The sequence below is a fragment of the Spermophilus citellus genome (assembly GCF_964194105.1).
Source record: "Spermophilus citellus genome assembly, chromosome: 12".
NCBI classification, from domain to species: domain Eukaryota; kingdom Metazoa; phylum Chordata; class Mammalia; order Rodentia; family Sciuridae; genus Spermophilus; species Spermophilus citellus.
Window position 1 is genome coordinate 94488378 of NC_138198.1, and position 16130 is coordinate 94504507.

A 16130-nucleotide genomic window follows, 5' to 3' on the forward strand; every position below is an offset into this window, starting at 1 on the left:
AAGTAAAAAATTTCTTTTTGATTAAGTACAATGACTCCTGAGACAGATTCCCTGGATCCTAACAATTTACTTTCTGTGACAGTGAGTAAGCTACTTTATCTCCTTCTACCTCAGTTCCATGTTTATGAATTGTGGATAATATTCTATCCTGCTACATAGGAGTAAATGAGCTGACTATGTTAAATGGCTAGAACAGTATGCCTAACACATGGTAAATGTTATTGTTGTTATTATCAGTCTCACCATCTATGACTATTAACTATGCAATCTGGCTGGAATGAATTGAGCAAAGAGTGAGTTGTTGGGGGAGGTGGTATTTGCCATATTTTCTACACTTTAAGACATAAATTTCATTATTTATTTATTTGGTACCACGCATTGAGCCCAGGGATGCTTAACCACTGAACTACATATCCCAGCCCTTTTTCATATTTTATTTAGAGAAGGGTCTTTGTTAAGTTTTTAGGGCCTTGCTAAAAATTGCTGAGGCTGGCTTGAACTTATGATCCTCCTTCCTCAGCCTCCCAAGCAACTGCATAAATTCCATTTTGAAACCAGTGATAAATGGCCAACATCATAAGTGAGAAAGCAGTACAAAGGAGAACAATAACAAAGTTTTAGTCTTCCCTTCAATTTTCAAAAACATGAGACAATACAAGCTTTGGAGTTTGATATTTATTTTTAGCAGGAAGAATACGTTAATGGTGAAGACATCATTAGAAGATAACGCCCATGTCCAATATCTGCAACAGAAGCTCAATAGAAGTTAAAGAAATGTTACCAAAAGACTAAAGATAAAAACTGTATATTACTTACCCTTAATTCTGCAGACAATAAAACAAGTAACAATATATTTAAAATTGAATTTCTACCACAAATCAAAGACTGACAATTATCAAATTCATCATTTTCAAAATTCCATCTTTTCCTTTCCATGTAGAAGTGAGCAACTTTTTCAAGGGCAAATCATAGTGCTAATAATCCACTGTGTTTTATGTGAACAGAAGAGGAGCAAATTTGAAGAGACTGTGCTAAACTAAAAGCTAAGAGTTTTGGGTGGAAGCAATCAAGTAGCTTTCTCATGGGTAACAAAAGCCAGTCTAAGCACCTTTTGGGCCCAATTAGAGATTGCTGAACTAAGAAATAAATTAAAATAAGTAAAAGCAACCTAACAGAGGCAGTATCATGCCGTACCTATAAATTTACAGTAAATTACCTGCAAATAAGGGGACTCAACAAATTAGAAAATCTCTTACATATTAGCATAAGAAACTGGTACATCAGTAAACAATTTAACAACTAGTCAACTGGAGGATTTAAATTAAACTAAATCTAGCTCATCTACCCCTGACAATGCCTCAAAGGAAATATGAAAATATTTCTTTTTATCACCTTCTGCACCCCAAATCTTCTCATCAACAGTACCAATCACTACTTAAAAGAGCAATAACTTTCTAACTAACAGTGTTTGCGGGCCAGAAGAGTGTGAATATGTTAAGCATCAGAATCAGAGATGGAAAAAAGAGGTAATTTCTTTTTAAAATTTGAAATAGCTCATGTTGCCCAGTCTGGTCTTGAATTCTTGGCCTCAAAGAGATGGATTAATTTGAAGACTGTATGGTATAGCTGTATGTGCTCAGAATAGGGACTGAACAAATCTAATCCAGTTTATTGCAAATAAGGCTTCATGCCTACTGTTATTTTTCTATTGTTTTTGTGCTTGAAAATAAGGATTTAAGTTGATAAACTTCTACTACCGCAATGGAATTTCACAAAAATAATTTTTCAAGTGCAATCCTGCTAATTCTAAATTTCAAAGTTTACTTAAACAGGTTGATTTGGTTAAAGTAGAAGGAAATCCATTGATGTTGAGGAAGTTACTTGGGCCACTGCCTAAAAAGGTCTATTTCCCAAAAATGCATGGTGTGCAGGAACTGAGATATGTTAAAATTCCTACCCCAAAGTAAATGAAACAAATAAGCACTAAAAAGAAAAAAGTTACGCACTTCCAATTTATGCTCTTTCTCTGCAAGGGCTTCTTTTTGACAACGAAGAAAATCTGCTAACATTCGAGTGAGTTGCTTCCTATCATCTATTTCTGCCGCCAATCTGCCATTGTAATCTGCCAGCAACATACAAGCATCCTCTACCATTTTAGAAAGCCTTTCTCCAGATTCTTTATCTAAGAAAAGCACAGGATAATAAAATTATTATACAACAGAAACAATAACATATGTTGTTCCCAAACCCACCTCCTAAAAAAGTTCTGGATCACATCTTTTTCTTACCTGTTATTTTATCTAGCAGGGATACTTCTTGGACTTCGACAGGCAAAGAAGCTATCCTCTGATGAACTGCTGCATCACCTGAAGCTGCATTTTCTAGATCTTGTAAGGCTCTAACGAGATCTAGAGTCTAAAAAGTTGCATAACTTCAGAACCAAAATAAATAAAGCTTAATTTTGTTTTTGGTTTTTTTTTTTTTAGTTGTGGTTGGACACAATACCTTTTTTTTAAAATTTATTTTTATGTGGTACTGAGGATTGAACCCAGCATCTCACACATGCTAGGTGAGTGCTGTGCTGCTGAGCCACAACCCCAGCCCAAAGCTTAAATTAATAATGACTTGAATCTTTTTTTCATATCCCTAATCCTTATGAGTTACCTACTAACCCAAAGTTTCCAATACAAACTGCTTCCACAGACAATCCCATTTCTTTTATATACTAAGAAGCTACTGAAATGTAAATGAGATAACGCCCTAGACCTTGAGGAGCTCACACTCTAGTAGTGAAGGCAGATGGTATAAAAATATTTATGAGTATCAGACAAATGAGGTAAATGACTGATTTATATATATGGCAGATATCTATCTCACCGGTAAATGGGAAAGTAGGCTATAATTTCAGCCTAAAGAATACAAGTTTTATGTATAATATATGCATTATATTATCATTGCACATTATATTATCACTGTAAAATTACTGAATTTTAAATTACATTGGTTATTGGGGAAAGGGGGATACCAATCATCTAATACAATATAGAAGAGTTTCTCAAATTCTATTTCTAAATGCTGTAAGTAAAGCATAAAAGAAATGTAGTTTTGGTATTATGTTCAAATATGATATCTTTTTTAATATTTATTTTTTACTTATAGATGGACACATATCTTTATTTTATTTTTATGTGGTGCTGAGGATCGAACTCAGTGCCTCACGCATGCTATGTGAGCACTCTACTTCTGAGCCACAATCCCAGCCCCAAATATGATATCTTCAACTATCCTATGGTTTGTTAATCAGACTATTAAAGTATTAAAAAAAATTCCATGCATCTAATGACTAATATGTCTGTGCTGATTAGCCAGGAAACAAATGATTTTATCATCTTTAGTAATACTATTTTTATACAACTATAATCAGGAGAAAAGGACAATTAAAATATTTTCATACTAGTTAAAAATAGAAGGAAAGGGTGATTCTTTGTTATTGGAGTTACTATTCATAATATAACTTACTCCAAAGAAAAATAATTAAGTTTTATTTTTACTAGTCTCTATCCCCATCCCATCTTTTCTTATTTTTTTCTTTTTTAGTTTTTAAGACTAGATTCAGAGACACTAAGACATTACATATACTTTTAAAATACTGCCTTTACTTTTTTTTTTTGGTACTGAGGACTGAACTCAGGAGCACTCAACCACTGAGCCACATCCTCAGCTCTATTTTGTATTTTATTTAGAGACATGGTCTCACTGAGTTGCTTAGCACCTCGCTTTTGCTGAGGCTGGCTTTGAACTTGCAATCCTTCTACCTCAGCCTCCCAAGCTATTGGGATTACAGGCGTGTGCCACAGTGCCTCGCCTAATTCTGTCTTTATCAGGATCACATTTAGTCTCAGCTACTCAAAGAGACTGAGGAAGGAGGATTGCTTGAGCCTAGGAGTTCAGGATCAGTTTGAGCAACATAGAAAGACTCTTTACTTGAAAAAATAAAAATAAAAAATGACATTGACAGCAAGTTACTAATGTTTATTAGCTATTCTAATTTAAAAGCTATCACTGAGGTTTAGCACACAGAAAATAAAAATATTAAGAATGAATGGGGAGGCTGGCGCTTTGGCTCAGCAATAGCACACCTGCCTGAGATGTGTGAGGCACTGGGTTCGATTCTTAGCACCACGTATAAATAAATAAAAGATCTATCAACAACTAAAAAAAAAAAGAATGAATGTGGAGCCAGGGTTGTGGCTCAGAGGTAGAATGCTCCCCTAGCACGTGTGAGGCACTGGGTTCAATCCTCAGCACCACATAAAAATAAAGATATTGTACCCACATATAATTAAAAAATATATTTTTTTAAAAGGCATGTTAAAAAAATGATTTTCTGTCATAAATTATGAGCAAATAGGGAAAGATGCACATTTAGTGCTTGGTTGGTCCAAATGTCATGTTCTTACTACTTTTCTATTCCAATTCTGTTTCATGATTACCATGAGGAGTTCATTATTCCTCATTCCTGACTGAACCAAGAGGTAGCTTGGCTCTGATCCTGATCGAGAGCCTTGATTTTTCTTCCTCCTTAATTCCAAGACTGATATAAATCCATAGTCCTAGGCAATCATTTCTAAAAAAAAAAAAAAAAATTTGTTTTTTAGTTGTAATTGGACACAATACCTTTATTTTATTTATTTTTATGTGGTGCTGAGTAGGGAACCCAGGGCCTCACATGTGCTAGTGCTCAAGCGCTCTACCGCTGAGCCACAACCCCAGCTCCTAGGCAATCATTTTTATCTTTCTTTCAAGCTCCTTTCATGAGGGAAAAAGCCCTTCCCAGCTTCCAGTTTTCATACAGTAAGTTTGGGTTCAATCCTCTAACTTCCATAAAGTATTAACAGTTCTTGTTACCCTACAGGATACCAATTCTTGACACCTCATGTCTATCAGAGGAGAATGAAATGAGCTCAGGAGAAAACAGCCTCTGGCTCACACAATGAGTTGTACTTCTGTATTATTTCTAGCCCTTAAAGCTATTTGCCTTGGGCTGGGGTTGTGGCTCAGCGGTAGAGCGCTTGCCTAGCACAGGCAAGCCTCTGGGTTCGATCCCCAAAACCACATAAAAATAAATAAATAAAGATATTGTGTCCAACTACAATTAAAAAATAAATATTTTTTTTAAAAAGCTATTTACCTTGTTTTAAGGCTGTCTTCATTTTGTCTTTTGAAATTTTATCTGTCCTTCATACATATTTCAAACAAAAGAAGGAAATTTAAAGACTCAATGCCCACATTTAAGTTCAAAATGTCTTTCTAAAATTCATCTAATGGTTAAGAAGTGCTATGTTGTACCATCCTGGGAGGACTTAGGGTACGAAGATAATGATTTGAATTTATCTTACTTCTCCATAGACTTACATTGTGATATATAGTTTTAGTGAATGAATACATACTTACCACTCTAACACTCTTTTTTTTTTTTAATATTTACTTTTTAGTTTTCGGTGGACACAACATCTTTATTTTATTTTTATGTGGTGCTGAGGATCAAACCCAGCGCCCTGCGCATGCCAGGCGAGCATGCTACCACTTGAACCATATCCCCAGCCCCATTCTAACACTCTTATCTTTCAAAAGAGTTTTACACATTTGAAAGAAAAACACAAGAGCAGTGTCCATCTCTAAGAATGCAATTCTTAATAGTATTTAAATCCTACAACAAAATATGCTTATCACATAATGTTTTATCGTAAAATAAACTCTTTAAATGGTGGATATCTCACTGTATCTAATCATACTTAGCAACTAGAAATCCTCTTAAATTAAAAAAAATAATTTATCAGAAGAAAAAGAAATATTTCTATGCAAAATATGATTTCTATAAAAAATATACAATATACAACATCCTACAAACATAAGCAATTTGTTAAGCAGAAAATAAAAGATATTTGGGCTGGGGTTGTGGCTCAGTGGTAAAGCACTTGCCTAGCATGCGTGAGACACTGGATTCGATCCCCAGCACCACATAAATAAACAAAATAAAGGTATTGTGTCCACCTACAACTAAAAATATTAAAAAAAAAAGAAAGAAAAGATATTCGTGTAGTTTCTTTCTTGTACCCAAAAACAATGAAATAATAAGGCTTGGTAATCATGCAAAGTAAAATATAACTCTTATCGGTGAAAATTTTTTACCTGTGGTGGTTCACTTGGAGATCCTAGAGAGGAACAATTTTCATTTTCATCCACCTTTATTTGTTCATAAGTTCTCTTCCTAGGCTTCTTATCACCATCTATATTGAAAAAATATTTAAATTTTAATAAAAGAATATTTTAATGAAGAGATAATGATAAGAGATTAAGATTATAGGGCTGGGGATGTGGCTCAAGCGGTAGTGCGCTCGCCTGGCATGCGTGCGGCCCGGGTTCGATCCTCAGCACCACATACAAACAAAGATGTTGTGTCCGCCGAAAACTAAAAAATAAATATTAAAAAAATTCTCTCTCACTCTCTTTAAAAAAAAAAAAAAGGATTATATACTCACACAGAGCTTGCTTAAGTTGTTCTAATACATCATTTTCATATACAGATCTTTCTTCCCAAATAGATAACACTCTTCCAAGGTGCTTCTTACAACTTTCATCAGTTTCACTAAAGAAAAAAAAAAAATTAAAAATACGAACAATAATACATAGTGCAATGGAAAACACAATGATGATTTTAAATACAATCAAATATTCAACTCTTGAAAAAACTATCTAGATGTTTACTGAAAATCCTATGTGGCCAGCAATTCAGAATGATAAAGTCAAGACATATTGCTTAAGGAAAAAATTACAAAAACTAAACAAGTTTTAGGACTAGCTCCTATGAGTTTACAAAGAAGATGCCTGAACCTAAAGAGAGCTGAATGGGAGGCTACGGGAGATATTCAATAGGTGTCTTTAATTTACTCACCAAATAATTTTTGAGCAAGGAATTACCTTTGGCATGAAGATCAAACGGAGCTTTAGAGTAGCTATTATTTATAGGTGTTATGGAAGAGAACAAGGCACTAAAGACAGCAAAGAGATCTTGCCCAATTTAAGAGAGACAAGGAACAGTATTTGAGGAAATGAGATATGAAGACTGAATGTAGAGAGAAACGAGAAATAGATTACTTCTACCCATTTAGAAGTAATCCTTCATCACGACTATCACAGACTGAGCCCCTATTATCTCTTGCCTGAATTTCTGGAACATTCTCACTAATCTCCCAGCCTGTACTCCTTCACTCTACAAAATTTAAATCAGATAATACTGTTCTCAATCCTGTAAGTACAACCAACCATGCCAAGAATAAAATCAAAATTCTTGCACTGGGCCACAAGGCCCACATGCTCTGCTTCCTGACAACCGCATAGTCCACATTCCCCAATACTTATTTCTCCCATACAAATCTCCTTGCTGATCCTCAAACATGCCCAGCACATAGTTGTCTATTTCTGCCAAGTATTCTCTCTGCCTAGAATCCTTTCCTTCTAGACAAATGGCTTGTTTCACCCTCTTTTTAGTCTCTGTTCAAATAGCCATCTCTCCAAATTATCTTATACTATGACTGGATACCCTCATACTCTCTATTTCTTTTTTCCTGTTTTATGTCTCTTTAAAGCATTTGTCATCTGGCATTATAACAAATATTCATTTATATTCACTTATCCATGTAGCTACTACCTTTTGGGGCCTAGCACATAGTAGGCAATTAATAAAGATTTTATTAAACTCTAGGGAGAGGCAATATATACAAAAGCCTTGGAGGTAGACAGAACTTAGAAAAAGTTGAGTTAGCTAAAAGTGTACACTACAAGCTGTTTATCTGTTAGAAATAAGACATAAGTCTGAAGGTAGGAGGTGCCATGAAGGAAAATCTTAAGTGCTTAGGCTTGATCTCAAAGGCAAGAAAATGTAACACTAGCTCTACAATGCTGGCTACATGTTCCCATAGGAATTAAAAAATAATAAAGGCCATTATAAACATAGAAAAAAGACATTATAGCAACTAAAAGGAAAAGAAAGCAACTAAGGAAATGTGTATGATATGGAATATGGAGAGTGAAGGAGAAAGAAGAATTGAACATTTTAAGTTCAGTAATAAACAGTGTGAGATACTTAAGATGTACCCAAGTAGAAATGTAAAAAGACAACTGGACATACAGGTCAAGAACAGAAAAAAATTTGGACTGAAGAATAAGATTCTAAGTCATTAGGGTATAGATAATAATACACGCAATGTACAAATCACCAAGAGGCAAGTGAAGAACATGGCCCCAGAAGGCAGTGTAGGACTTAGCTCTAAGAAACACCAACATTTGAAAAGAAGGTAGAAGGCAGCATCTAAATTGGAAGGGAAATAATATCTATTTAGAAAGCAACATACAGCAGCATTTGACACTGTCATGTTTTAAAAATGTGTCTACTATGACTAAAACTGCATGGCCTGAGGTGAGCAGATTTTCACCCTTATATAAATCAACACAGACCACCACCACTCACCATTGAATTATATAATTTAGATGAAATTAATATTTATCCCAATGTTTGCCTGGTAATCTATCATACCTGCATATAATGTTCAGAAATAAGTCTTTAAAAGACTATAAGACAATATAGATTTCCTCCTTCAGAATTACCTTAGCAAAATTTTTCAACATTTTTTATTTTCCTAAATAAATATTCTTTATTTCCACAATATTTGGAAATGTTAAAACACACATCCAAATACCTAAAAAAATCTTAAAATCATTAAAAATGATATAAAGAAAAGGAGAACTAAGTGTATCCAGATCACCAGTTTATAGCACACAAATTTTCAATTCAATACCGTCAATCATTCTCAATGAAGTTCATTCCAATACAGCAGTACTTTTGGTCTATTAAAGAAAAGCTATCATTTAAGTACTCAAAATGTCTACCTTAGCAACAGTTGAAATTTCCTTCACAGTAAGCATTTAGTACATTTACAAATGCCAGTTAGAAGTCTTTCCAAATGAAAGCTTCAAAGAAATATGTTCTTCTTTATTATATGGCTTAAGACAAATCTTAGCAAAAGTAAATATTGTCCATATTTAAAACAGATCACCTAATACCCCCCAAATTGTCATACCTTGAAACATGCTTAAAAGCCTCCACTATAACTGGTGCAAAATCTTTTGTAAACTCCGGCCCCTTCCTTTTGCTGTTCTGAATGACATCATTGGCTAGGTAGAGAAAAGTAAGCTTCCTGTTGGGTTTTGCTGAAAAATTCAAAGAAAAAAAATTGATCTACTTAAAATATTCTCATTCAACTTAGACAAACTTTATCAATCCATAATTAAGCAGTTTGAGAACTACATAAGTCTACTAACCTTCAAGTATCATGTTCAACCCTAGCTTCTCATTTTACTACCAAATTTATCAAGTCACTGCTACTAACCTCACCAGGTTGACTACAGCTTCTAAAAGATAATCATTTGATGAAAAAAAAGAGAACCTAAGAAGCAAAGATAGATCAATGACAGATCTTTTCATCTCCTTGTAGTTTTACTAAGGCATCCAAACTACTTAACATATCTGATTCCTGGTCTTATCATCATTCCCAAACTAAACAGCTTTATACATTGAAATCCTTATGCCTATACATAAATGCATCTCTATAATTCCATCTTATATTTATTTAACTGTATTAAAACCATTACCAACACTGTGAAATAGAGCCGTTTAAAATAAGATGGTGACTATTCATGTTATTAAGATGGAACCCTAAATCTTACATTAAATTTAGAAGTGTTTTAATATCCATGTTGATTCAAAATCAATGTTAACTCATTGTGAAACAACAGAATACAAATGTAAAATAGGCTGAAAGAGGTACCGCTTCAATAAATTACATGTTTTTATTTATGCAATAAATATTTGCCAAGCTAACAGACTGAATGTTAGGGACACTATGCAAAGTTTAGATGTTTCCCTCTTTGGATTACATGACCTTAAATAAATGAACTTGTCTTGACAAAAATATTCCCCTACTCACTATATTACATGGCATAGTCACCTGAAGGAAACACAAAATTCAACAACTGTAGGTCATAGTACATTTTCACTAGGTACAACGTTAGTAAGAAGCAGAGTAATTCTGAAAATGACTCAAATAAGATCCATACACACATGGGCTAGGGTGTGTTTCACAGGTAAGAGCACTTGTCTAGCTTTGTGTGAGGCCCTTGGCACAATATATATATATACACACACACCAAAAAAAAAAAAAAAAAGACATATGCATAATAAGAAAAAGTCAATGCTTAATGTAAATTTATGGACTATTTTCATGTTAGAGTTTTACTAGAATTAAAGTTGAACCATTCATGGTAGTGCAATTATATTGAGAAGGAAAAGAGCTTGTGACAACCATAGTACAATGGTATAGAGAACCTATGATCAAGATCAATTATCCAGTGTTTATTCATGAGACTAGCTGATCAGGCTGCACTTACTAGATTTAAGTATTTAATTTATAAATTTAAGCCTTCAATGTATTAAAAAGTCACTTTAGAGTTTCACATCTTTCATGAGAGCAAACCAGAAGCCAAACTTTCCCACAATAAACAATACATTATAAGAGAGAACAAATCAGACTTTACAAACTCAAGTCATGCCACTGTATATATAAGTTGATCTGCCTGTCTATAAAGTTGTTGCTCACCTCTTTTCATGCTTTCAAAATTCACTGGTATGGAACAAAGGAAGAAATGGCTATAATAAAGAACAACTTCTGGTTCTTCTGGTCTCTAGTCTTGTTTATATAAACCACAAAGTCTAAATGGTTAAGAAGATATTCGGACCCTTTCCCATGAAAAGGATTATAAAGGCCAATGTCCCAGTACTCAACCCTGTCTCGTTTTTACCTACCCTAACCCTCTCAATCCCACTAAGAAAATGCTGGTATCATTCAAATCAGGTTTTCACCTTCTCAGCATCAAATCTGTTTAGAAACTCTAAATTTTCTTATTATCTAATTGAGAGACCACCTGCAGTACTTTTGAATGGGTACCTAAACCAATGGGCTCCTTTTCCTAGTAGTATAACATTTATCCAACTTCTGCTACAGGCCACAATACTCTAAGCAATTTACATGTATTATCTAATTTAATCTAAACAATGTAAGGAACCATTATTAACCCCGTTTTGCTTCAGTGCAAACAAACATGGAAAAGGTTATTTGCCAACAATAAAAGAGCCAGTAAAGAAAGAGCCAGGATTTGAATCTATAAAGTCAAACTGCAAAGGATTCCTTAATCAACTAAACTATTCCTTCTGTCATAAATGAAAGAAATTATCTCCTGAGATTATTACGTAGCAACTCAAATCAAAATGTTTTAGAATGTTAGCAGCATCACTCCCAATAGCCAAAAAAGGGAAGCAATTCAAGTTCTACAGATTAGCGAAATTTATTATATATACATTCATCAGAAATTATTCAGCCTTAAAAAGGAAATGCTGACGCATGCTACAACATGGATAAACCTTGAGGATGTTATGCCAAGTGAAATAACCTAGTCATGAAAAGATAAACACTGTCTGATTTACTTACATGAGGTACCTAGAGGAGTCAAATTCATAAGGATGGTTTCTGGGATTGGAAGGTGGAGGAAAATATTTTATTTAAATTGGGAATTTATTGTTTAATGGACAGAGCTTCAGTTTTGCAAAATGAAGAGCTCTGGAAACCCACTGCACAACGATATTAATGTGTTTCATACTAATGAACTGTTCATTTAAATTGCTAAGATGGTAAATTTATGTTATGCTATTCTACCATAAAATTTAGAATATTAAAAGATTCATGAATAATTAACCTCTCAAAAATAATTCAGAAGTGCCTCTATGATGCATACTAAAATAAAAATTTACAAGATTTCAAAATGTATTTCCCAACAAATCTCAAAGGACATTCTATACTAGAAGTATGGATTCAGTATAAGGTCCAAATAACAAGATTTTTTTTGTTTTATTCTTTGTAGAACTCAGGCTAAAAATGAGAAAACTCAAAAATTATGACCTTACTTGAATTTTCAAGGAGGGGGGGAAAAATAGAATACTTCCATTTAAAATTACACAGAGCGAATAATTAATGGAAATAATCACAATAAACAATGCTGTAAATGATAAAAAAATGATTTCTCAAACAAATTCTGGTTAATTTGTTATAAAAGAAAAGGCACAAAGTTAACAAAAAGGCAAAGATTCCTTAAAAAAACTCTCTGTTGGTAACAGAATATAAGGTCAAACAAGGGGTGTGAGCTAGTCATTTCCTGTGTTTCTGTTGTTCACAGGGTTTTTCCCAAAGATATCTATTTTGTAAATCTTCCGTTCAATTCAAATAACATTTATTCAATGTTTGTTATATGCCAGGACTATGCTAATCATAGATCAAAATTAATCTTTCCTAGTTAATCAGTAGTTTGCAAGTTCTAAACAAAGTGGCAGATGCTAGGTCTCATCACTAAAATGCTAGTTAGGGGCTGAGATACCTATAGTTCAGTAGTAGAGCACTTGCCTATCATGTGGCTTCAATTCTCAGCATCACATAAATAAGTCAAACAAAGGTCCACCAACAACTAAAAGAAAATTAGAAAATAATAAAACATTATTCCTTCTTTCTTCTTTTATTTCACCTCTCGACAAATAAATCACAACATGAAAGCAATTATAAATATTATATCCTGGGCTGGGGTTGTGGCTCAACAGTAGAATGCTTATCTAGCACGTGCGAGGCCTGGGTTGATCCTCAGCAACACAAAAAAACAAATAAATAAAAACAAAGGTATTGTGTACAACTAAAAAAATTAAATATTTTTAAAAATAAAATAAATAAATATTATGTCCCACTGCTGTATTTATATGAATAAAGTACAAGCCAAACTAGGAAGAGTGGCCCACATTTGTAATCCCAGCTACTCTGAGGTTTAGGCAGGAGGATCAAAAAATTCAAGGTCAACCTGGGCAAAACAGCAAGACCCTGTCACAAAATTAAAAAACAAAAACAAACAAAAAAACAACTAAAGTCTGAGGATGTATCTCAGTGATACAGCATGGCCCTGAGTTCAATTCCCCAAATCAGGGGGAAGTCAAATAAGTACCACTTAATATTTATATTACAAAGCACTATTTTCTTATAGCCCACCTCCCTGAACTAAATCTTAACACTTCCTCCTCTCACCCCAGGGCCTTTTATTTTTTATTTATTTTTTATTTTTTTTTAAAGAGAGAGAGAGAATTTTATTTTATTTTTTTAAGAGAGAGTGCGCGCGCGCGCGCGAGAGAGAGAGAGAGAGAGAGAATTTTTTTTAATATTTATTTTTTAGTTTTCGGCGGATACAACATCTTTGCTGGTATGTGGTGCTGAGGATCGAACCCGGGCCGCACACATGCCAGGCGAGCACGCTACTGATTGAGCCACATCTCCAGCCCACCCCAGGGCCTTTTATAACAACAGACACACAAATATACAAAATCTGTTCCACTAATATATGGTAACATAACATTACCTAAAAAGCTGACCATAGGGCTGGGGCTCAGAGGTGCGGTGCTTGCCTAGCATGTGTGAGGCACTGGGTTCGATCCTCAGCACCATGTACAAATATATAAAATAAAGATACATTGATAACAAAATATTAAAAAAAAAGCTGAGCATATTCCCCACAAGGGCCTAGTATCTTAAGTTCAGTTCATCATAAAAGTGGTTATATAATGTCTCACAAATATTTCAAATAAAAGATCAAACTATTAAGCTTTCAGAAGAAATCGGTATGCACTATTAGATAATATGAAACAAACTTGGGCAGTAAAAAAAATTAAAGAAATGTTATCTAGGTTCACTAACTCATAATCAGTTCATAATCTGATTTTATTTGGTAACACTGAGAAAGTGGGAGGAACATTACTTCTTTTTTTTTTTTTAAGAGAGAGTGAGAGAGGGGAGAGAGAGAGAGAGAGAGAGAGAGAGAGAGAGAGAGAGAGAGAGAATTTTTAATATTTATTTTTTAGTTCTCGGCGGACACAACATCTTTGTTGGTATGTGGTGCTGAGGATCGAACCCGGGCTGCACGCATGCCAGGCGAGCGCGCTACTGCTTGAGCCACATCCCCAGCCCACTTATTTTCTTAAATAGTAAAGACCACATGCCTACTCATTTTCTATGGTCTACAAGATCATAGTCTAAATTAACACCCATGCTTTTATGAAGATTAAATTTAAAACTACAGTAGGTGACAATGCTCATAAATACAAAAAATGGCTAAAAATATTACTGTTATCTATAAACAAAAGAACCACCTTTTAAAGAGAACCACCTTTTCTGTGTCTACACAGAAAACAGCAAGAAATGGAAGCAAATACACACACACACACACACACACACACACACACACACACACATAACCACTGGAAGGAATCAGTATTACTACAAGTCTTACAGAAGAAAATCAGGAGAAAAGTCATTATCTTAAAACAAAAATCCATTATGAGGTTTTACTAACAACTGTTAGGACTTGGGGGTGATAACTTGGTGGCAAAATAAGGCACTTACCTACTGTATGAACAGCCTCATTTATTTTCCTGGCACACAGAATTACTATAGACAAGAATGAAGTCACAGTAGGTACACAGTATGGCTTAGATATGAGGTATTCCCCAGAAGTTCATGTGTGAGACAATGCAAGAATGTACAGAGGTGAAAATGATTAGACTGTGAGAGGTACCTAATCAGTCCATTCTAGTGTGAATGGACTGACTGGGTGGTAACTATAGGCAGGTAGAACATGGTCGGAGGTGGTGGGTCACTGCGCACAGGTCTTGAAAAAATTGTTCTTCCTGTAGCCCCTCCACCCCACTCTGCTTCCCAAACCCACCATGAGCTAAGCATCTTTCCTCTTCTGGGCCCATCTTCAACGCCATGCTGCCTCAACCTGGGTCCAAAGCAATGGAGATGAAGGTCTAAGGACTCTGAAACTGTGAGCTCCAAGTAAACTTTTCCTCCTCTAAGCTTTTCTTGGATATTTTGATCACAGAGACAAAAAAGCTGACTAAAACAATACATATCAAATGCTCAAATGTTAAGCATAATTTAATCATATTCTCTGAGTTGGGTGGAACCATAAACACATTTAACCAAAGGATATTTATGAATGATCAAGATTTCATGCCACATATTCACTCACCAGATAATTATTTAATATATACCATATTCACCAACACTGCATCAGGTACTAAGTATAAAAGAAAGACAGGTTCACAAAAGTCTTTTTAAGCTCTAAGTGTAAAAATGCAACAGGATGTTCACAAAAGAATTATTCAAGGCAGAAGCTCTGGTACATGATCCTATCAGTACACTTGTTCATTATGTATGAGGGTAATGGAGTATGAAGCTAGGAAAAAAAAACTGAGGATTTTAAATGAAATACCAAATTAATAAGGCTAAATTTCATTTTGTAAACAAAAAGCAAAGTGCTGAAATTTTAGAAGTTTGCAGGAGGAAGGGGGGATGCAGACGGGACACCTTCAGGTACATTAGGAAAGCTCAAGAAGGTAAGTCTGAATACTGAGGAAGACCAGGAAAGAGAGAATTCAAAAGTAGAGTTGTAATAACAGAAAATTTGCCTTTTATATTCCTATATAGTCCCTCCTTGCCCATATCTAATCACTTGTTAAGGATTGCTGTGTAAGAAAGTGGAACTTATGGAAAAGAAAAGTTCTATTCACTGACAGCAAATTTCTATTCTACAAAATCTTGAATTGCAATTTCTCGTTTTTTTGCACCTCCATTCTAGTTCTCATTCAGAATGAATCAGAGATGTTACTCAATTTTAGGTGGGAAAAAAAGATTTGCATATTAGAGCTTAATGTAGAATGCTGCCACAAAAGCTGAGTGAAATTCAAGTGAGACATGAACAAAGGTTTTGTGCAAAATCTTCAATGTACTGAACAATTAATAAAAATAAATTAATTTTAAAAGCCTGTTCCAAACTCTGGATAATCTCCCACCTCTACCATTTCCATTTTTAACAATTTTTTAAAATTATTTTTTTCTTAATAATCCCCAGTTCTCTCTTTTGAGACC

At 34.4% G+C, this 16130-nt stretch overlaps 1 protein-coding gene across 2 annotated transcripts in view; it reads right to left on the bottom strand.

Moving 5' to 3' along the window:
- The window catches only part of RPRD1A (regulation of nuclear pre-mRNA domain containing 1A), a 59423-nt gene that overhangs the window by 25480 nt on the left and 17813 nt on the right, over nucleotides 1-16130 (bottom strand). The window contains exons 2-7 of one of the 2 annotated variants that reach the window (XM_081263265.1): nucleotides 9141-9270; nucleotides 6543-6649; nucleotides 6193-6290; nucleotides 2289-2415; nucleotides 2007-2182; nucleotides 661-743 (exon numbers count right to left, since the gene is read on the bottom strand). In XM_081263265.1, coding sequence (XP_081119391.1) covers nucleotides 717-743; nucleotides 2007-2182; nucleotides 2289-2415; nucleotides 6193-6290; nucleotides 6543-6649; nucleotides 9141-9270 — 665 coding nt within the window. In that variant the 3' untranslated portion in view covers nucleotides 661-716. Of the gene's footprint in view, nucleotides 1-660; nucleotides 744-2006; nucleotides 2183-2288; nucleotides 2416-6192; nucleotides 6291-6542; nucleotides 6650-9140; nucleotides 9271-16130 lie in introns of those variants that run through there. The other variant, XM_081263264.1, reaches the window with a different exon arrangement.